Source organism: Chionomys nivalis, chromosome 8 (genome assembly GCF_950005125.1).
Source record: "Chionomys nivalis chromosome 8, mChiNiv1.1, whole genome shotgun sequence".
Taxonomy (NCBI): Eukaryota; Metazoa; Chordata; class Mammalia; order Rodentia; family Cricetidae; genus Chionomys; species Chionomys nivalis.
Window position 1 is genome coordinate 24,829,271 of NC_080093.1, and position 22,580 is coordinate 24,851,850.

The following is a 22,580-nucleotide window of genomic DNA, read 5'->3' on the forward strand; positions in this document are numbered from 1 at the left end:
ATGGCGCCTTTGCATAAGGAAACTCTGGCCCATGGAAAGCTTTTCTCCATAGTTGGAATCTGAAGGATAGGTTTTAAACTTTTCTCAGAGTAAATTCAGGTGTACAGACAAACTGAGTTTCAGATTTCCTGTTTGGAAATCTCTGTCAGTTTGACTCATTCGCTTCTGGGAACTTCTTCCTCTTTAGGGTCTACTTCCTAAGGGCTCAACAAAAGTGAGCTTTTTGCTTCCCTTTGTTTGGGGGCTTTAATGACCTTCGGCTCAAAGAACCTCTTTCCTTCTGAAAAGATGTATAGGAGAGCTGTGTGCTTCCTCCTCACAAGGTATTTGGGGAAACCATTTTAAAGGGAAAGATGACATAACAGTGTTTCAGATCAAAATTGTATGTGTTTAGTTCACTTATCTTGACACGGGGGTGGTAGTTTCAGGGTATCCAGATAGACAGATTGCCTATGTCCATATTTATGATGTTGGCTCTGGGAGTGGCTGTCAATATTGTTGATGAACCTGTGACTAATATTTAAGCAGGTTAGCCTATGTTTTCAAGATCGGCTGATGAAATTGCCACTTTTCAACCTGGGGTGACCCAGGAAGTGACAGCTTTCCTTGTTCATTTACCGGGTGTTTATTAAACAGTGATTTAGGGTAGCCTTTTGCATGGTACCAAGGCACTTCTGAAGTACAAGACAGCCTACGACCAGAGCTGCCGGTTTAAGTCTATGGAACCACGGACATAAGGAGACAGAGGACATGATATGTGCCCACTGTGCCCCACTATAAGACAGTTCTATACCCATAGCATTGCCCTCTTAAAATGTAAATCACGTGCATCTCATTTAAAAGTTTCAAATGTTTGGGGGAACATGTATGGGATGCCTTTGCTGTGGGTCAGTTAGAATGCTTTTTCCTATGTGTCAAGAAGACTTCGATTACCGCCCTGGCGACCTAGTCTAATCCTGCAGTGCAGGCAGGCCTAGGATTCCATCCACGTGTTGAATAGCAAATTCAGATGAGTGACAGGAAGTCAAGTTTCCTTGTAGCTGCTGCCTTATGTGTATGTATACATGTTCTTGTCTGTGTGTGAGATGTGTGGGTGGGATATTGCGCGTCCTGTTGCTCTTCACCTTCTTTTTTGAGGCCAGGTCTCTTGCTGAACCTGGAGCTTACAGACTTAGCAAGGCTATCCAGCCATCAAGCTCCAGGGATCCTCCTGTCTCTACCTCCCGAGAGCTAGGATTAGAGGTTTGAAGCCAGAATGCCTAGGTCTTTAACATGAGTTCTGGGGATCCCAAACTCTGGTCCTTTACTGCCCCAACCATCTCCCTAGATCTAGCAATCCATTCCATTTTGCAGAATATCAAAGTCTATCTAGCACTTGTGTAGAATTTTTTTTCCTGCAGGCCCCATAAATAGTAGTGGCAAATACAATGAAAATAGAATCACTGTGAGATGTTTGCTCGGCGCTAGCGTGTCACTTGAGGAACTCTACCTAGCTTCTTATTTTAACCACTGAATAAGGCTAATAGACCCCGAGAAAATGATCACCAACTTGGATCTGAGACAGTGTTAATAGGAATTAAACTTTTTTTTTTTTTTTTTTTTTGGTTTTTTGAGACAGGGTTTCTCTGTAGCTTTGGAGCCTGTCCTAGAACTCCCTTTGTAGACCAGGCTGGCCTCGAACTCACAGAAATCCGCCTGCCTCTGCCTCCCGAGTGCTGGGATTAAAGGCTTGCGCCACCACCGCCCGGCAGGAATTAAACTTTTGAGGACATAGAATGGCCACTAGCTGCTCAGACCACATACAGCCAGATCTATTCTTGCTTCTCCTCTGTCCCTGAAAGAAGTGGAGGGGGTTTGTCTCTTCTTATCCACCTCCTTCCCCGTAGTGTCCGCCATCTGGCTGGCCTCCTTCCTCTCCAAAGTATCTTCCTTTCCGATTTCATACCACATATAATTCAGCACTTTTTTTTTTTTTAAATCCCCAACAAGGGGAGGTTTTACCTCATAGAATTCTGAAAGGACACTCCTGGGCCACCCTAGCTAGTGAGCCCTTTGTGTGTGGGGAGAGCCGTGCAGACAGCGTGTGACTGTCGTAATCTTCACAGCCACACTGAGAAGCTAGATAACTTACCCAGATCATCTTAGTTAAGTAAACTTTAGACCTGGAGTTCAAAGCCAGGGCCATCTGCTCCAGAGTCAAGTGTGGGAAGAGACTTCATGGGCTCCAGGGGGTTTTGCTCCATCCATAACCAGGTCTTTTGGACCCGCATTCTGTCAAGCATGTGTAGGATTCTTGTTAGCTCCTCAGTATTCTAATTCACTAACTTCTCTTGGCTGCCCTAACAACTTACCACAGATTTGGTGGTTTACAATGACAGACATTTCTTCCATCAAAGTTCTCAATCAAAGCACTGGCAACAATACAGTTCTCTACAGGCCTTGGGAGATTACACGGCTTGCCTTTCCTGGTGCCTGTTTGCTGCCGGCATCCCATAGACTATGGTGCACCGCTCAGTTCTCTGCTTTCTTCTTCCAAAGGCTTAATCCTCTGGGCTCTTCACACCTTTCCTGGATATGTCTCCTGTCGCTGGAATTAGGATCCATCTAGATGACCTACAGCGATTGTTCAAGTTTCACATCTGCAAAAATCTGCTTTCCAAATCATACCGCACTCTCGGGTTCTGAGAGCTAAGAAGAGCCCGTATTCAGACCACCAATCACATAAGCTAATGGGTGCTTTCCCGAGAACCAGGCAAGCTCTTGTTCTTGTAGCACAGCTTTCTTCCTGGCAGTGCGTGTTTGTCCACACAGTTTCCTAACTACGGGTCTGAGAGTATTTCTTTACGTTGAACGTGAATCTTACTGACAGCACACACTTTGTACGCTCCTCCCAGCACAGTCTGTGGCATCTAACAGGGTTCTTTCTGTTTTCTTGCAGATTGCGGACCTGCAGCTGCACAAACTGGACGAACTGGACTGTTTGATTCAGGGCCTGCTTTACGTTGACTCGGTTGGCTTTAACGGCAAGCCGGAATGTTACTATTTTGAGAACCCCACAAATCCCGAGTTGTGTCAAAAGAAGCCATACTGCCTTGATAACCCATACCCCATGTTGCTGGTTAACATGGGCTCAGGTGTCAGCATTCTAGCAGTGTACTCCAAGGACAACTACAAGAGAGTTACTGGGACCAGGTAAACCTGCTCTCGACTAGGAGAGCCTCTCTCTGCTTAAACGATGCCTATTTCCTGATGAGTAGTATATCGTAAGAGATTTTTTTTACATCGAATATATTTTTAAAAGAAATATGTTGGGCTCCTATACTAACAAAAAAGGGAGTTTTATTGGGTATTTGTTTTAGTTTGTTTTTGGACACAGGATCTTAACTTGTAGTTAAGACTATCCTGGAGCTTCGTGTGTAAGCCCAGGCTAGTCTCAGACTCGAAATTCTGCCTCTGTCTCCTGAGTGCTGGGAATTTAGGCATGAGCCATGTGGCCAGTTTATTAGATGAGGCATTAGAGGAGTAGAAGATGATTCATGTAAAGGTTATTATCAAGGTCTTTGTCTACTGGAGGTCCTGCTCCAGTTGGAGAAGGAGGATGGCACACATTAGTTTGTCAGCCAGTAGGTATACTAAATGCCACCAGTAGGACCACCAGGACTGCAAGCCCAGTAGGACAGGGGTAGGAACTGGGATGGTCTGAAATGCTTCAGAGAAACTTCCCTTGGGGACCTTCTTGGTGTCAAGCCAAGAAAGACGGCTTGACATAGTATATCATCACAACCAGCAAAGAGATGTACAAGGAATGGTTTCTCCTTCTTTTGCGTAAGCGAGAAGTGACTAGTCAGCATAGCTCATAGGAATTTTGGAATGCAGGGCCCAGGAACACAACCACGACCCAAGGTGACTGGAATCCTTGGAGGATTTGTTCTTCTTCCATGTACTCTAAGACTCATGAAGGGCAAACGGGCTCAGTTTCCAGTTACTGGAGAACTCAACATGGCAAAGGCCCCATTGTCAAGAATCATTAAGAAAGCCCACTAAGAGCAAAATTAAGCTAATTTGGAATGAAGCATTGCTTCAGCTTGTTAGACCGCAAACCCTATCTTTTAAAGGAACTAAAAAGGATGAGTACCATGTGGAGTGTGCTTAGGATATGGTGTTGAAACCATTGTTCATGGCAAATGAACCTGGCACGTTACTTGTCTGGACCTCAGGGTCCTCATTTCTGCCATGAAGGGTGTTGTAATTGCTGTTTTGGGAAGAAGTAATTTCCAGGACTGAAAACTCTGCAGCACTTTTCTCTCTCTCTCTCTCTCTCTCTCTCTCTCTCTCTCTCTCTCTCTCTCTGTCTCTCTGTCTGTCTCTGTCTGTCTGTCTGTCTGTCTGTCTCTCTCTGTATGTGTGGTGGAGCTGTGTGAATCGGTGTTCCTGAGAGAAGGTGATGCGACCCAATGTCTGAAGAGATTTCTAGTTTTCCCAGTTGGGGGTGGGGCACTACACACATGTAGTGGGTTGAAGTCAGGGATACTGATAAAATTCTGCAATGCAGCCGGGCGGTGGTGGCGCACGCCTTTAATCCCAGCACTTGGGAGGCAGAGGCAGGCGAATCTCTGTGAGTTCGAGACCAGACTGAGCTAGTTCCAGGACAGGCTCCAAAACCACAGAGAAACCCTGTCTCGAAAAACCAAAAAAAAAAAAAAAAAAAAAAAATTCTGCAATGCAGAGGGCAGCTCCTCCAACAGCAAAAGGTATGTGGAGTCCCAAATATCAATAGTGCTACAGTTGAGAAATCCTGGGGCACACCCACGCTCTAACTGAAGTGGGCATGTGTTCAGAGTGTAGTATCTGTTATGTCTGTAAACTGCTACCAGGCACACACGGTTCCTGTTTTCTAATTTTCATTTTATTTATTATTATTTATTATAATTATGTATCCCTGGCTGACTTAGAATTCATTGTGTAAACGAGGGTGACCTTAAACTCCCAGAGATCCACCTGTCTCTTCCTCCTCAGTGCTGGGATTAAGATGTGCACTGTAATTCCTGGCTCTGCATACATCTTTTCATTGAGAATACAGTAGCTCCCTGGCTTGGCCAGGAATGAACACTGATCCCACGGTCTCCTTGGGACCATAGGAATATCAAGATATGAACACCCAGCTAAGCAGGTCTTCCCTTAGAGAGTGCTGTCCTGGCGAAGGTGTACGTTTCGCGACAACAGACTTCTCCAAGTTGACTTGGTAAAGCTGCCCTCAAGATAACAACAGGCTATACATTCTCCACAGTTAGAAATCTTGGCACTTTTGTTGATGCATACGCAATAGCTAGAGAATGACAGATGCCCTCTCCAGTGTGCACACTTTAGGGATCCATATCATCTTGAGAAGCTGTGAAGGAGCTAATTGTGGGTGTGGCTTCTTCACAGATGGAGTAATGTCTATAAAGCCCAGGGATTGAGGAATGCCCTTCATGATCCCCCTGCCTCCATCTCCCAAGTGCTGGCATTACGGGTGTGTGCCACCACCTCCAGCTCAGAAGTCTCTCTTGTTGTATGTTAGAAAATGTCAGATGTAAACACTTAGGATCAGTGGTGAGAATTAGCATGTGGGACACACTTTGGGGACCATTGGTATGAAGCAAGCTCTCTACCACTGAGCTACCTCAGTGGGGGCCACTGATGTAAGCAAATGGTGTAAACTTTAAGTTTTGTTGCCTCTCTTATAAACCGAGAGTTTAATTCTAGATTTTTGTTATTGTTCTTCTTATATAAGGCTTTCACCTGTAAGCATTTTGTTGTTGTTGCTTTGGTGGATTTCATTTTGATTTTGTTTTTTTCTCTGAGACAGTGTCTCACTATGCAGCCAAAACTGGCCTTGAGTTTTCCACCAAGTACTGGGATCATAGGTGCCCATGCCTTTGTGTGGGTTTGTGTGTTTGTATGTATGTTTGTGTATGTGTGCATGCACACATGTGTGTGCTGGTACAAATACATGACAAGGTTTCTCAATGACCCTTGGAAGCTTACCAGTTCTAGATGGCCAAATGTGCTGGCCAGTGAGCATCTTAGATCCATCCTCCGTACTCACACCTCAGACTTGGGGAGCCACCTCCCCAGCTCCAGCAGTAGGTGTAAGAAATCATGTCATTTTGTGTTATCTGTTTTCTTCTGCATGTTTTAGATGGGTGGCTTTTGTATACTTTCACTACTTTCTAGATTGGGCACAATCATTTTTCCCCTTAGTGACACAAGTCCAATTCTCAGTATGAAAATTAGTACTTCACAGGCAATGTTAGAGTGTATGGTCTGTTGTAAGAAGAAAGTAACTGTGGAACTTAACGTGGAAGGAGCAGTACTTCTCTCTGATCCTTCAGGAATCTATACGTGTGTCCATCCCCAGGCATTGCTTCCAGGCTTGCCAATTCAATTACTAAATGAGGAACTGAAGATTTCTTCCCACTCTGATGAATAATAGTATCCAGTGCCTTTTTCTATCTAGATATTTTGTCTCTGATATACTGAGGATTTTTCCGCATGTCTGTCAAAGCAGACAGACATATCTGCTTGTGAGCAAGAAAATTTCTTGACCAAATAAGAAGGTTGAGGGAAATGACAAGTGCTAAAGACTCTCAGCTCTTCTGTGACCTTGCGTTCTTCTCTCACGCCAGCTGTACCGATGCATGCCTGCTTTCCCATCCAGCCTTCTATCTGGAATCACTACCATTTTCTGGCCATACCCCCTTTCCGGTTTTACCAGCACATCCGTTGATGAGTTACCTTCTTTCTAAGTCAGCCAGTTTCTTGAGTTGCCTACATCCAGAGCTGGTGGTTGAATGCCTTGATCAAGGTGGATGCTTAATGTTCAAAGAAAGATTAGCAGGGACAAAACTGTCAAAGTTAAAAATGTGAGCAAACAAGAAAATGTAGACGGCCCAGAACCCCGCAAGGGTTCTCGTTAAATGCATCTGTGTGGGGTTTGCTGTACAGATGAAGGTAGACTTTCTTTTTGTGTGTGTGTCTGTTTGTTCCCTTGGGATGCCACACCCACGACTTGGGTAGTTTTGGTGGTACACAGCGAGGCCTACATGACCCTTGAAAAAGAACTCTTGGGTTTCATTTTGTTTTTCTTAGAATCACAGTCTGAGACTATGACACATTTTTTTAAATCAAGGCAACACTAAAAACTATGTGTCTGTCTATAATCCGGTGTCTTCTTGGTGGAAGTTATTGGTGATCAATTTAATTTTGCCATACATTTTCTTCTTTAATCTCAACTTAATTTTTGCCCCTTAGAATTAAAAGCTGGTCATCAAATACAAGTTGTTTTTCCAGAATCAGTGGCTCTTGAAGCTTCAGAACCAATTGAGATGAGCAGCCAGCTCTTCTCTGTTTATCATCAGAGAGAGAAGCCTTTGCCAGCAGTTGAGAACTAAAGTTCCCTTTTCTGCTATGACTTCACTAATAGTAGTTATTTCCTTGAGTTGGGTGTCAAGACACCAGGAAGCTTTGATATGATATATAATTAATTTTATGCTCAGCTACTATAATTTGTTGCTAAGTTTGGCAACAAGGTCTATTTTGGAGCCATAACCTCTAAAACAATGGAAACTTTTAAAACATACTTCAAGCATTTTGTGACCTTTGTCACTCTTACTGGTAAGTGGTAATTAGAAAATCAGCAATACCCTTTTCCAAAGCCTAACAGTATTAGACAGATAGTAGTTTTACTCTCAAAATTTCTGAGGTAGGATGAGATGATTCTGTAGAGAAACAGGGGCAGGGAAGACAGCTTTCAGGGAGCATGTTGGGACAGCCATCCTGGAGACTGGCTCTATAGTTGTGAACTATGTACACACCATTTCTTTCCCTGTGTGTTTGCTTTTAGCTGCCTATGGTTCTCTAACACCAGCCATTTCTGGTTACATGCTGCTTTCAGACTACCCAAATTGGACACACCATGATGTGACCCCTCTCATAGGCTAGTAGCTAGCTGAAGGTCTCACAACAGAAATCAGTGAGAGTCTTTTCAATTTTATTCTCAAATTTAGGGGCGAGTTTTCCTTGATGTTCGATCTTAGCCACTGCCCGCTTTCCTTATCCAGTCTACCCTCAAGTTCTGTTCTAACTCTAGCACTTTAATTTAGATGCCTCTCTGCTCTCCAACAAAGTGCTCCTTCGCTTGTCCGCATTTCCCTGAACCCGTATTAATAGTCTTGATGTAGCTGGGGACTTGGATGGGCATGTCACGAAGCAAACATTAAAAAATCCAACCTTATTGTCCTTCAGTCTTGGAGGCGGGACATTCCTAGGCCTGTGTTGCTTGCTGACTGGTTGTGAGACCTTTGAAGAAGCTCTGGAGATGGCAGCTAAAGGCGACAGCACCAATGTTGATAAGCTGGTGAAGGACATTTACGGAGGAGACTATGAACGATTTGGCCTTCAAGGATCTGCTGTAGCATCAAGGTAGAGACGAAGTGGCTAGGAGCTGTAGAGAGTCCACCACACAAGGCAGCCTCTCCACCCTGGCCATTCATCTAGTTTTCTCTTTAAAACAAATAAATAAATAAATAAACGCCGGTATACCAGCCTGGCTCAAATCTTGTCATGTCAGACCGCAGACCCAATCTCCTGTCCTTAACGAAGCACTGAGATGGTTACCACCTGCCACCTGTGCTTAAAATAAGGCAACTTTGAAAGAAGGTTCTGGAAAACTGCCAGTTTCCCCTGTTCCATGCTTGTCCGGATATCTAGAAGCATTGCGAGTTTCTTCCCCATTTATAGTCATACTACTTTGTCCCTCAGTAAGAAGGGGGCAGCCAGCCATTCACAGTGCAATACTGTTTTGCTTATAAACCGTGATAGCAAAGTCAGGTCATGTGAGTTTGGGCAGGATTATTCGTACTGCTTCCCAGAGTGCCTTGGTAGAAGCCTGGGTCCTGCCTGGGGATGACTTTGAATACTCTCCCTGATATCTCCAACATAGCTTTGGCAACATGATGAGTAAAGAAAAGAGAGAGTCCATCAGCAAGGAGGACCTCGCCCGTGCCACACTGGTCACCATCACCAACAACATCGGCTCCATTGCTCGGATGTGTGCACTGAACGAGGTAAGGCGTTAACCCTGAGGAAGCCGGGGACCATCTCATGCATTGTCTCTGGCAATGTGATAACTGTTGTCATTCTTTGGAAACTCACCTTAGAGAACAGGAGAGGGGGGTAGTGACAGGGGAGAAGATAATAGGATTTACTTTTAAATAGACACCCCTGTGGAAGTGTATCAGAGTTCCAATCCATGGTCCAGTCGCTCTAACTATTGATTGCCACGTGCCACTGAAGCGCAAGGCATGCCCTGGGCATGTGTAGATTGTGTAGCTAATCCCACATAAAACACTCCCGTCTGCAGCCCTCGAGATTCTCTCTGCTTTCAGCTTCTTTACAGTGTTGCCTTGTGGCATGGAGTTCAAGCAGCATTGTACAGGGCTATCAAAGCACAGAGAGCTTGCTACAGTCGAGGGCCCCAGGCGCAAGAAGCAGGTAGAGTTGAGGACAGACAAAGCTTTATTTACAAGTTTTGAAAAATTAAATTCTACTGAGAAAAAAAAAGAGCAGAACCCCTGTCTGAGAAACAAGATTTGAACAGTAGAACAGCCCTCTCCTTGGAGTGTATTAGGAAGACAAGAAAAAGAAGTCGGGCATGAAACAGGTAATAGGTGAAATATATAAGAGCCACAGCAGGTGTATAAAATAAATAAATCAATCTTTTTTTTAAAAAAAAAAATGGAAGTGGGATAGGTCTGGAGAGATGACTCAGTGGTTAAGAGCACTGGCTGCTCTCCCAGAGGTCCTGGCATAAAGTCGTACATGCAGATAGAGCACTTGTATACATAAAATAAATCAATTAAAAAAAAACCAACACAAACAGCAGGTCAGTAGTGGGGTTTTGAAATATGGAAGTTTTAATAGAAACATGACATGCATGCAAAAGTCAGTTCAAAGTGCCTCATAACTGTCACACTCACGCACACACAGACACACTACCTCGATCAATAAATGAAACTTCACAGATACTCCCAAACCTTTTTGAGGGACTGGAGAGATAGCTCATTGGCAAAGAGCACATGCTGCTATTGTAGAGGACTCGAATTTAGGTTCCAGCACCCAAGCCTGGCAGTCACCATTGCCCATAACTGCAGCTCTAAGGCCTCTGGAGAGACCCCGCCAAGATGAGCTACAGGGCGGGCTTGTTGGTTTGGTTGGTTGCTTGGTTGGTTTTGTTTTCTTTTAGTGCTGATTCTGGCTTTAAGACCCCTCCTTTCACAACACTGAGTAGAGTATATCACTGTCCCCTGGAGAGCAGTCAGCCTTTACTGGAGGTCCCTGGTCCACATAGGCTTAGATGGGAGGCTGGTGATCAGGTCCCAGAGACATGCCTTCTCAAAGTCCACTGCAGTGAAGAGATTCATTGGAAACAAGGGTTTCTTGAGCTTTAACCTTTCCAGCATGTTTTTCTAAGTAGCCAAACAAGCTGGAAGACTAATGTGTGGGTAGGCTGGCTGTGTTCACGGCTCTCAAAGGTCAGTTGCATAGTGTCAGCCTTTGCCCCACAGAGCAGCTGTGCCCTTTGCCCTGCTTTCCTGAGTTACCTTCTGCCCTGCAGTCTGCTGGAGTGAGCCAGGTCTTTTCACAGATATCACAATCCCTTTGGGAGAGGCCAACCGCCTTTCTTTTCTCACATTAGAAAATGTGCACAAGTTATTTGCTGGCGTGAGCAACTACTTTGGATGTTTCCTCTGCAGTTCAATGGATGGAGTGACTGACTCACTGCCCCCTGATACCAAGAGGCTGCTGAGCTCATGGAGGCTCTCTGGACAGCTCGGGGATTAGCAGTATCAGATTTCCCCGGGAGAGCAGAAGCCAAGGTCTTCACCCTTGCGTTGCTCTCTGCAGTTGTAGCTTTGCGCATCTTTGGTTTTAGCTCTTTCCTATAGCGGGACACCACATTTCCTGAATCTGAGCTGTTTTTCTGTTAGGGTAATGAAATGCTCTCCTTACAACTTCTTTTTTAAGTTTGAAAATTGATTTTATTGTTTTCAATGATGTGTACGTGTGCATGTCAGTGGTATACTTGTGAGTTGTATGTGTGCATGTCAGTGGTATACTTGTGAGTTGTATGTGTGCACATCAGTGGTATACTTTTGAGTCGTATGTGTGCACGTCAGTGGTATACTTATGAGTTGTACGTATGCACGTCAGTGGTATACTTGTGAGTTGTATGTGTGCACGTCAGTGGTGTACATGTGAGTCGTATGTGTGCACGTCAGTGGTGTACATGTGAGTCGTATGTGTGCACGTCAGTGGTGTACATGTGAGTCAGATGCCCCCAGTGTTCAGAGGAGGTGGATCCCCTGGGGCCAGGGTTACAGGCGGTTGTGAGTTATCTGATGTGGGTGCTGGGGATCAAACTCAGGTGGTCTGGAAGTGCATCGCTTGCTAACCGTCACCCACTGAGCCATCACTCCAGCCCCCTTCCAACTTTAAGCTTTATTTACCTTATCATTAGCATATATCCATTCGTAATGGCATTTCATACATATGCACAGTATGTTCGGGTTGTATTTGCCTCTCTTCCTCTTTCTTGTCCCCTCTCCCACTGGCACTGATCCCCTTCCTCTTCCCAAGTGACCCCTAGCCTCCCTTTCTACTCCCCACTCCTTCTTTCACCAGTGATTTCCATTAGGGTTTTTTGTTTTTTTTTTTTAAAACAGGAGCATTGGTGAAGGTGTGTTTATAAGAGCAATAAAGGCGATATTGGTCCATCCTCTGTATTGTTGGAGCCTGAGAGGGAGAGCTATAGATGCCTCCCTTGTGGCTGCATACTCGGCAGTATTTATCCTCAGCACTCTGACCAGTTATGAGCGTATGCAAAAAAAAGCTCCTCTGACTAAAGCTGATGTCCACACTGATCCATGGGCACAGGTAGCTCTTTAGGAGGTAATTTGATAGGCACGTCACGTCCTTTTAGCAAGAACAATAGCTTCCCAACTAGGGCCTGTTGACCTCCCCAGGAGCAGGTTGTGATTGGGAGTGTGGTACCAGACATGAACTTCCGTCTCTGTTACACTCTGAAAGCAGTAGGTCGCCCCCATGATGGGCTCACGAGGTTGTACCTGTGGGCATATCTTGCTTGGACAGTCGGTATCGTTGCACACAAGGTCCACCCCTGCTAGCTAAGGCTGCTGATGTCATTTCTCTCCCAGCAACCTTTTATTTAGTTTCCAACAGGTGATGCAGAGTCCCAAAGACAGCAGAAAGGCAGTCAGGGAAGCAAGTCCATTTCTACATTCACCTCCCCTTGAGCCTCACTAGGGAGGTTTTCAGCTTTGGGTTGTCTTTCTTCTATGTTTTATAAGGTATGAAATAAATATGGCTTTCAAAGATATCAAGCTCTAAAGAACATTCTCTCTTTTTAAAAATGTATTTGTATGTGTATGAGTGGGTGTCTTACCTGCATTTGTTTCTGTGCACTACTTGTTTGTAGTGCCCACTGAGGCTAGAAGCGGGCATTGTATACCCTCGGTCCGGAGTTATAGAGAGCTTTGAACTGACGTGTGGGGCTTGGGAATTGAACCCAGATCTTCTGGAGAATCAGCTGAGGAATCATCACAAACTCTACAGTCCACCCTCGACATACTATTCTGCATCCTGCTTTGTTGGTTTGGGTTTTTACTCTGAAAGTTTCTAGGCATGTATGAAGGATCGAGAATAAAGGGCTCCCGCGTATCCATCAGTTCATACTGAGCAGTTTCCAAGATTTTGCCACATATGCCTCATCTGTCTCTTTTCTTGTTTCTTCTTCTTTTTTTTTATTTGTTTATTATGTATACAGTGCTCTGCCTGCATCTATCCCTGCAGGCCAGAAGAGGACACAAAATCTCATTACAGATGGTTGTGAGCCACCATGTGGTTGCTGGGAATTGAACTCAGGACCTTTGGAAGAGCTGGCAGAGCTCTTAACCACTGAGCCATCTCTCCAGCCCCTTGTTTCTCCTTCTTCTACTCCTCTTTTTAGCTTAAACATCAGAAATTTAATTCCGCCATTATCAGTCTACAGAAATGCATCTCTGAAACATGCCTCTCACTGCTTTTTACATAGAATGTCTTGAGATTGCTATATTTATATTTCATCACTTGTAATAGCTGTCTAGTACTCTACAAGATTTGATCACTATTCTAGAAATACTTAGGGTATTTTTTTAGCCATTTGCTTTATCAAAAATCTTGCAGTATCTACATTTATATTATACACATGCTTATACAACGTAAAATTTTGTATAAATATCAGTATATCTGTTTGTTGGGCATGGGAGCCTACACCTTTAATACCAGAATTCAAGAGGCAGAAAGAAACGAGATCTCTGTGAGTTTGAGGCCAGCTAGGTCTTCATAGTAAGACCTGTCTCAAACAAAGTAAATTAACTAAACAAAGTAACTTAATCAATTAAATAAAAAGATAAACTTCTGAATCAAATGGGTATGTTGATTTAATTTTGACAGACATTATAAAACTCTTTCCATAAGCATAGTTCTAATTTATATAAATTTCTAAGAGGACTGTTAACCTTTAAAAAATTTTTTTGGGGGCTGGAGAGATGGCTCAGCGGTTAAGAAGAGCATTGCCTGCTCTTCCAAAGGTCCTGAGTTCAATTCCCAGCAACCACATGGTGGCTTACAACCATCTGTAATGAGGTCTGGTGCCCTCTTCTGGCCTTCAGGCATACACGCAGACAGAATATTATATACATAATAAATAAATAAATATTAAAAAAAATTTTAATCTAATAGAAAAGAAATTGTACCTTAATGTAAGTGGTTATGTAATATATGAATATATGTAAATATTCATATATTTAATCATTATTGTGTTTTCCCCTTTTTAAAGTTTCATAAATTACATGTATGTGTGTGTTTTGGTGTGTGTCTATGTGTAGGGGTGCAAACATACTCTGGTCCATGTTAGGACAACTCATGGCATTAAATTCAGGTGATCAGGCTTTAACATCAAGCACCTTTACCCACTGAGCCATCTTGCTAGCCCAGTAATTCTTTTGTGCACATGTGAATAGTTTATTAATAGACTATTCACCCATTGTGTATTGGATAGTTGGTCCTGCTTTCTTGTTGGTTTTTAGGAACTCTATTAACAAATCATTTCATTTGATATGTACTGAAGATAACTTTTCAAGTAAACAAATCAATTTTACTGGACTCTTGAGTCTTCTCAATTATGTGTGTGTTTGCATCTGTCCATGTAGATATGTGCGCATGAGTGCAGGTGATTGCAGAGGTCAGAACCATTGGAAGCCCTGGAGCTGGAGTTATAGGCAGTTAGGAATTGCCTTGTGTATGTACTAGGAACCAAAATCTAGTCTTCTGCAAGAGCAGCATGCACCTTACCTGCTGAGCTCTCTCTCTAGCCTTATGTTGCTCTTAAGAAAAGTCCACTTATATTTTCCTTAGTCAATTCTCATTTTCCTTCTTTGTCAAACAATTGTAATTTTGACCCACCTGGCCTTTATTTGAAATACGAAATGCTTGTCAGAATTTAGTACTGACTTTACTCCATCTGTCTTCTTAGTAGGGTGATACAGGAATTTTATTTGTGCCCCCTAAATTTAGTTAAATTCCTCTTTGATGTGTTCTTTCTTTATCTTGAGTGTTTGTAGTCTGGTTAGGTTTTGGCTCCAGAGTTCATTTCTAACGGAAAGATACTGAAAGTACCTCTGAGTCCTTTACCCATGGGATATTTCCAGTGACTAATATCTTCATGAACATACACTGTTAAAACTTGAGACATTTCAAAGATGATGTTCCTGGACCTTAATCATTCCTGGTAGACAGAGCAGAAAATAACTGTCCAAGCCTTTCGTGCCTTTGACCTGAGTGACCATGACAACTGGCCTTGGTCCATCATCTGCATGGTAGGCAAGCTGAGCTCAGTCTTTAGCTTCAGAAATACCTCAGGGAAGACGGGAAGAGCTGCAGGAATGGGAGTCTTGGGAGATCTGAAGCCTGTCTGCATGCACAGAATGAGAGGGGTGTTTATCAGAGTGGGTTCAGAATGAAAGCCTACATCCATGCTGTGTATTTTTGTTACCGTATTTTAACCCTTCTGTTGCTCAAACAAGATATTCTACTCTTGAGGGCTGAGATGGATATTGTTTCTTTATAATATCCCAACTTAGTAGATGAACAAACCGCACTGCAGCCATTCTTTTCATTTGTAAGTTAATTGAATTAGTATTTTATACTTGGAGTTTGGGGATGGGGGCACTGAGGGACAAATTTAACTCTAACTTCAACTCCATGTTGTAAACTGAAGATATATCCGACCTAATTCAGTCTAGCATAGTAACTATAAACAATAAGAAACGACCTGTTCATTATCATCTCTGCTTTGCCCATGCCCTAGTTTGCGCTCTGTTGCTATGATAAAGTTCCTGTGGTGGCAATCTGGGGTGGGAAGGATTTACTGGACCATCATTTCCTAATCAAACTCCATCATTGAGGGAAACCAAGTCAGGAACACAAGCAGAGCAAGAACCTGGAGATGAGGCCTGAAGCCGAGACCAAAGAAGAATATTGCTTACTGATGCTGACATGCTCAGCCTAATACAAGCCATATATGACACCACCCATAGTGAGCTGGACCATCAGTCATGAAAATGCCCCCCAGGCTTGCCTACAGGCCAGTCTGATGGAGGCATCTTGGTTGAGGTTCCTCTTCCCAACTGATTCTAGTTTGTGTCACGTTAACCAGAAAGCCAGCGTAGCCCAACCAGAATCTGACCCTTCTGTTCTGTGGGATGCTCTGTTGGTTTAACTTTGACTTGGGAGATGCTGAAATAGTTCAATACAAGCATTGACTGAGAGGGGTCACATACAACCACGCACAGAACATTGAGTCCTTACTAAATGCTGTCTTAAGCCATGGTTTAATTGTTTGTGTGTGTGTGTGTTTTTTTTCTTTCAGAATATTGACAAAGTTGTAGAACATTGAGTCCTTACTAAATGCTGTCTTAAGGCATGGTTTAATTGTTTTTGTGTGTGTGTTTTTTTTCTTTCAGAATATTGACAAAGTTGTATTTGTTGGGAACTTTCTCAGAATCAATATGGTCTCGATGAAACTGCTAGCATATGCCATGGACTTTTGGTCTAAGGGACAACTGAAAGCACTGTTTTTGGAACATGAGGTAGGTCAGGCTCACGGGGACTTCATCGTCCTACGTGCATTTTGAGTTGTCTAACAATATGAGTCAAATCTGGGTATTCCAAAATGGATCAAGTAGGAAATAGCCTTTTAAACTTTGTGTTTACTACGTTCCCCACACAAAAAAAAAAAAAGTCATTTATACAGTGGAAGCTTTCTTAGCCAACAGTGGAGATTTGAAGACAGTCCCTGAAATGAAAACCAAATGGCATTTGGAAATGTGAATGATGGGTTATTTTAACTATCGTGGGAAACAGTGTGGACAATTCCTTAGAGAACTAAAAGTAGAGTTAATTGATCCAGCAGCCACACTGCTGTGTAGTATTCCAACACATGTGAAGTCAGTATATTGAAGAGACGGCCCCGTGATTGACGATGAGATGATTTAACACATGGAAAGTGCTCAGAATAATTTCTAGCTCGTGAGAAGAGCTCAGCAGCCGCAATAAAGTTCCTGGCATATCCGTGCCATCTCTAAGGGTCAGGCGAACGAGTAGCTGCATCTCTAGTCCTCTGGAGACTAGGTAGCTAGTGGACTCAGTATTTGTAAGTCCTGGTTTCCACACCACTCCTTCACACACTGAAATCCTAACCCCCAAGATGACGGCCGGCGTTAGAAGGTGAGGGCTTGGGGAAGTGTTCGGATCAGAGGGCTGAGCTCTTTGGAAAGGAATTAGCATCTTTATAAAAGAGGCCCCAGACTGCAATGCCAGTTTGCAGTGACACAGCAGTCTGCAAGGAGCCTGGCTTTGACAAACACCTTGATTTTGGACTGCCCCGCCTCCAGAAAGCTAGGAAATGAAGTTAATGTTGTTTATAAGCTGCCTAGTCTTTGTATTTTGTTGCATTTAGTAGTTCAATGACTAAAACACTATTTCCTAAAACAGCTGAGTTTCAGAAACCTTCATTTTCATAGAAATATGAGCTTCTATTTTACGGGGAGGCATTGACATGCTAGATATAGCCCTAAGCACTTTCCTATATTAATACAGATAAATATGCATTCAGATAAATTATAGTTATTTGATCACTCAGTCTCTTTTGCAAAGAGATCAGCATTTGTTTTGTGTTGCAGGTCAACTGCGTAGCCTCGATCATGCTAAACCCGGGTCCTGTTTCTAACCCATATCCCCAGCTATGAATTCTGCTTTTAATATTATGCACCTGTAAAGTTAACGGCAGCATTCTTAGAATGGTGACAGTAATAGTCCTCGGCTAAAGCTCAGAAACAATCCTACAGGAGTTCTCCACTGTTTTCTAGGGTTATTTTGGAGCAGTTGGGGCCCTGTTGGAACTGTTCAAAATGACGGATGCGCAGTAGATGAAGCAGCCTCCGGTAAGGACAGAGTACTGACAGACACGCCAGAGAAGGTGACATCTTCTTGGGACAGAAGCCAAGCCACTGTGGTGGATGAACCTGCTGTATTTGTAAATAACTGAAATTTTTTTGCTCTTAGGTTTCAAGCTTATGATACAAAATGGGGAATATAATAATTTTTTTCCGTATACTGTATTTTTTAAAAAAAAAAATTGTGCAGCGTGGCCAAAGTTACCAGTTTCATGCATTAACTTTGAAAAGCTGTGTGATGTTTAAGAGGGGCCTGAACTGAAAACGCTGTCCATTTTTCTTCTGGGGTTTACTGATCAGTGTGATAATTTTAACTTCGTTTAGTAATTACTCTAGGAGATTCTACCTTTACTTATATTTTTTTCATGATGTTTCATGATTTGCTCTTGGTTTCAAATGAAACCACAAATCTGGCATGTTGCACTGTGAACACTTTGTTTACTCTCTCTCTCTCTTTTTATTCTTTCTGTTTCAGTGTCTTAGGACAAAAAGAAGTCCTGCCGTTATTTTTGTCCCCTGTGATCTCCCTCTTATCTATACGCTTTCCTTGTTGTAATTGCTCGTGTCAATCAAGGTGCTGACCAACTCAACACAAAGTTAGACATATAATCTAAAGTTCTAAAACTGTGACCACAGTGAGAAGACTTTAAAGGGAAGGGTTGATGAAAGTGGCAGACACTGAACATGATATGCAATTTCATCTTTGTCTCCTTACCCCTCATAACTATAACGTTTCGTTGGATTTACCCTACACTAACTTGAAGTAGTCTGTCATCAGACATCCTCATTCACGGATGGCATATGAATGGCACCAGTTTGGAGGGGCTCCCATAGCTCATCTGGTCATGCTAGATTTAGGGAGGTTGTGAGTTGGGGTGTCAGAAATGAGTGTTTTGTTCGTGTTTTTACCTAGGAGCCCTGTAACAAGAAGACAGCATGAGGAATAATGTTAAAGGTTTTTTTTTTTTAATTTTTGTTTTAGTATTTAAACCGAGATTTGTACTTTATTTCATTTCTAAAACTTAAATATAATTTATGATACTCACATATGCAGACATTTCCTTCTGAAAGATTTTCATTAAGATAGATGGTGGGTCACTTTCAAATGAGGGTGTTGTACACACAGTGTCACATAAGATCTGACCGTCTTCTGGATTGAGGGTACCCTTGCAAGGGCTTTTGAAAGGCAATGCAGTTACTCCTTGGTCAGTCTTCACCTTTCTACCTTATGAAGCGCCACCTTTCATTTCCATATCTTCGAGTCTTGAAGAAGTTGATGCTAATGGAAGAATTCACTTGTCTGGTATAAATAAAGCCCGTTTCTGTTGGGATGTTTTTAGTGTATATGTTATTTTCATTTCTTATACCTCGTCTTATATTTATCTGCTGTATATGTAAAGTAACTATATGTTGTTGTTGTTGTTGTTGCTGCTGCTGCTGCTGTTTTCTTTCTGCTGCATAGCTCATACCATGAGGCTTTCCCACAAGTGTGGTAAGGTCCAGACTGGGTCTTCAGCTGTAGCCCTAGGCCTGTGTAGGGGTTGCTTAATATTTAGCTTAATTGCTCTTAGATTATTGACTGCTGAATGCCAAAGTACCACTGTGATATTTGGTGATTCTGAACCACGTTCAGGTTCATGTCATTGCATCTACATTATGTCAGCTTCTACTTAGCTGTCAAACAGTCAACTACAATGTTCTTGAAAAAGACGCCGTCTTTGTATTATCTACCCTAGTGCCTTTTGATGGTCTCCCCTCCCTTCTTTAGTCTTTCAGGGGACAGCAGACCTGAGACCTGAAGGTCAGGGTTCTGCCAAGGAAACCAGAGCAAGTAACTGTGCCTATATATTTTATTAATTCTCTGAAATCACTTATCTCTTATTACAAACATCCAAAACTTAGGAGCTGGGTGTGGTTGTAAACATTTGTAATCCCAGCTCACAGGAGGCTAAAGCGAGAGGATCAGTGTGAATTCAAGACCAGCCTGGACTACATAGAGTTCCAGGGTGCTCTGCATAACTCCACGACTGCCATTGGTATAAATGAATAAGTAAATTTTCCATTAAATTACCAACTAAGTGTTGGCTACATAGAGCTAGCCTGTTTTTACAAGGGAGGGACTTGTGTCCTCAGGATTTTTCACATTTTCTTGAATTGCAGAGCTCTCCTTAGATTCACCATCACAAAGAAACCTGGTAAGAATTAAGGGGGAAAAAAAGCCTGTGTCATGTGACATGAGGATGGTAAGATCGGCCAGCACGTGGCTTGGCACGTTGGCATAGTGAGATAGCTTTGGTTTGGATGTTGCTGAACCTGTTACTAACTGTGAAAGCAAGTGACTCAAATCCTCTCTAAGCCCAAGTTTGCTCATCTGTAAAATAAAGCAAATAGTTTTACATTCATATTTTAATGCACGCATTAAAGTGGCATCCATATTTTTAAAGATGTTTTAAATCAACACAATAAATAAGTCATCCCCAGCTTTCTCAGTTGTGATGAATGGGGCACTTAGCATGGAGACACTTCACAGGACTCCATGACAGAACATGACCACGATTCCAAAACCCCATGCTCTTAAAGTTTGCCATTGTGATCGACTTGGCAGCCTCAGCTGACTTGAGCATTATTTATCACGATAATGGGACTTCTCAGATAACTCTGTAGCAGAACTGTGAATGTATATGATTTCAAGGCACTTTTTAAGGGTGGTAAGTGAGAATGATGAATTTTAAAGTATGTACAGTCTTAAGAATTTCTGATAAGCATCAATGGAAATATAATTGTATTCCTGGGCTTTTGCAGTACATGGATTCAGAAACCCTTTCTTAGGAACTGTAAGCGGGTAATTACAATTGATGTCACTCAGTCATATGAGGAGTATCACGGTATTTCAGCTTACTTTAAAGAACTAGGAAGGAGTTGGAAATGAAGATGAACAGTATACATCCCTGCTGTCCAGCAGAGAAAACGGAAAGTGCAAGGCAAAGTGTGTAATGAGACACAGAGACATTCACTCATCATTGTCCACAAACATAGTAATAAGTAAATTGAAGTCCCATGCTCACAAACCTTATATTCTAGAAGGAAAAAAATAGATACATTATATAATACATAAGAAATATATAGTATCATATCACATCACTACTACAAGGAAAAAGTAGGCTAAGGCTTATATTCCTTCTATTGAGCAGAGTAGTTCTTTTAGGGAAACAAGAAGGGGAGGAATCGCTTCCTTCAGGGTAATCAAAGATAATCTCTCATTGGTGATGACCTCTGGACAGAGACGGGAGTGAAATCAAAAACAGACTGAGTAGCTGGGAGCATATTTTTTTTCCTACTCATGTCAAATGGAGTGGAAGTTCAGAGGCTCTGTAAGAGGCTTTGTTATAAGGGGTAAAACAGCAAGAAGGGTGGGAAACAAAGCTTTAGGAGCAGCCCCAGGGCAAGTCCTACTGGGAGTCGGACTTGTGAGAGAGCAGAGAGCTGGAAGGGGAGATGGGGCGGGAGGTTTCTCCTTCGTAAGGATGCTTGGGAAGGTTTTGTGGAATCTTAACCAAGTGTGGATCAGGAGAGGAGGGTTTCTAAGCTAGGCCATGAAGGAAGAAATAGCCTGCTTGCCTTCTTTGGTGTAGAACCTATTTGCTGGAACCTGGTTCACAAATGAGAAACTGGGTACTGGGAGAGAGGCAATCAGCTGAGGGGCAGGGCTTTTAATCCCATGCTAAAAGTTTTAGATTTCTCCACAGTCAGCATGGAGCCATTGAAGCATTCCAAATAACGTGAAGCTATAAGTAACCTGACTTCAAAGTAAGAGATCAAATTGTCCTCTGGAGGGAAATCCATTAAAACAGTTACCGCATAAATACATCACACCATTCCATTTTCTGGCTCGTTGTTCCTAATGTGCCAGGCTCAAGCACTACCTGCGCAGCGGACCATGTTTGCTCTGCAGCTACCGAGGGCTACGCTACCGTGACTCTAGTCAGTGAATAAGAATGTTCGGGCACCAAGGTTCACCCGAAGCTCTTATCACTTGCAAGAGTTGTTCTATGGAAATACATTTTTCTCCCAGTGATCAGAAGATGATCCTAAGTTTCTGAGGAAGACCTGTATTATGTACCTTGTTTACTGGCCCCGTTGGGTGCTCGGTCATTCATTCTCCATCATTTTAGTTTTGACTGAAAACTCACAACACAGGAGGCAATGAACAACATCTGAGATGCCCTCAGCTATGAATGAGACTGCAGACCCCAGCTTCCTTGGGCTTGCGTTCTGGGTGGGGGATAGGCGTTGTGTGTGGAAGCCAGTACATAGGAAGCCTTCAGAGCCTTTAGTGCTCGGAAGAGAGGGAAAATGATGGGCAGGGGGAAGGACTTCCTTGGTCAGATGTTCTTGGTGTGCAGGTATAATTCAATCATGGTGTCAGCCTTTGGGAATGGCATGCTCGCTCACCTTGCTTCCCGTTTTTAAACTGATCATTTCATGAGACAGATTGATTTGAATTGTTCACATGAATCATCATTGTCGATAGCTTACCATCAGAATCACTTCATTGTTTCCAGTGTATAACTTCAGCCCTTTGTGAATTTATATATGATATGTTGATCTTTTCTTCCTCAGCCAACCCGCAATCACTGTCTCTCATAACGAACTCAATGACTGCAGTTTCTGAAAGGTACCTACCAGAGGCGGTGTAACCATTTATATAGAACCCTTTCAAGTCAACCTTGGCAGGCTGCTTGTCAAGGATTCATCAGCTGCAATATAAAAATAAACTTTGCGTTTTAAAAGTCTTGACTCTTTCTTTACTCACTGTTCACAGATTAACACAGAATTAGCTGACACCGCTCAGTGTTTCCACCACGCTGTTTTCAACCAGTTGCCAAGAAGTCATCTTCTTTTAAAGTATTTTCAAGGAAAAAAATGTGTCGTATGTGCATGTGGTTTCGTGTCAAGATGTTTTCC

The 22,580-nt window shown here is 42.8% G+C and overlaps 1 protein-coding gene across 3 annotated transcripts in view; it reads left to right on the forward strand.

Annotated features, from left to right (window-relative positions):
* The window catches only part of Pank1 (pantothenate kinase 1), a 71,563-nt gene extending 49,194 nt beyond the window's left edge, over nt 1–22,369 (forward strand). For 2 of the 3 annotated variants that reach the window (XM_057778292.1, XM_057778294.1), the window contains exons 3-7: nt 2,939–3,192; nt 8,287–8,463; nt 8,984–9,107; nt 16,125–16,250; nt 17,529–22,369. In XM_057778292.1, coding sequence (XP_057634275.1) covers nt 2,939–3,192; nt 8,287–8,463; nt 8,984–9,107; nt 16,125–16,250; nt 17,529–17,588 — 741 coding nt within the window. In that variant the 3' untranslated portion in view covers nt 17,589–22,369. The remainder of the gene's footprint in view (nt 1–2,938; nt 3,193–8,286; nt 8,464–8,983; nt 9,108–16,124; nt 16,251–17,528) is intronic. The other variant, XM_057778293.1, reaches the window with a different exon arrangement.
* Nucleotides 22,370–22,580: the final 211 nt, after the last annotated feature.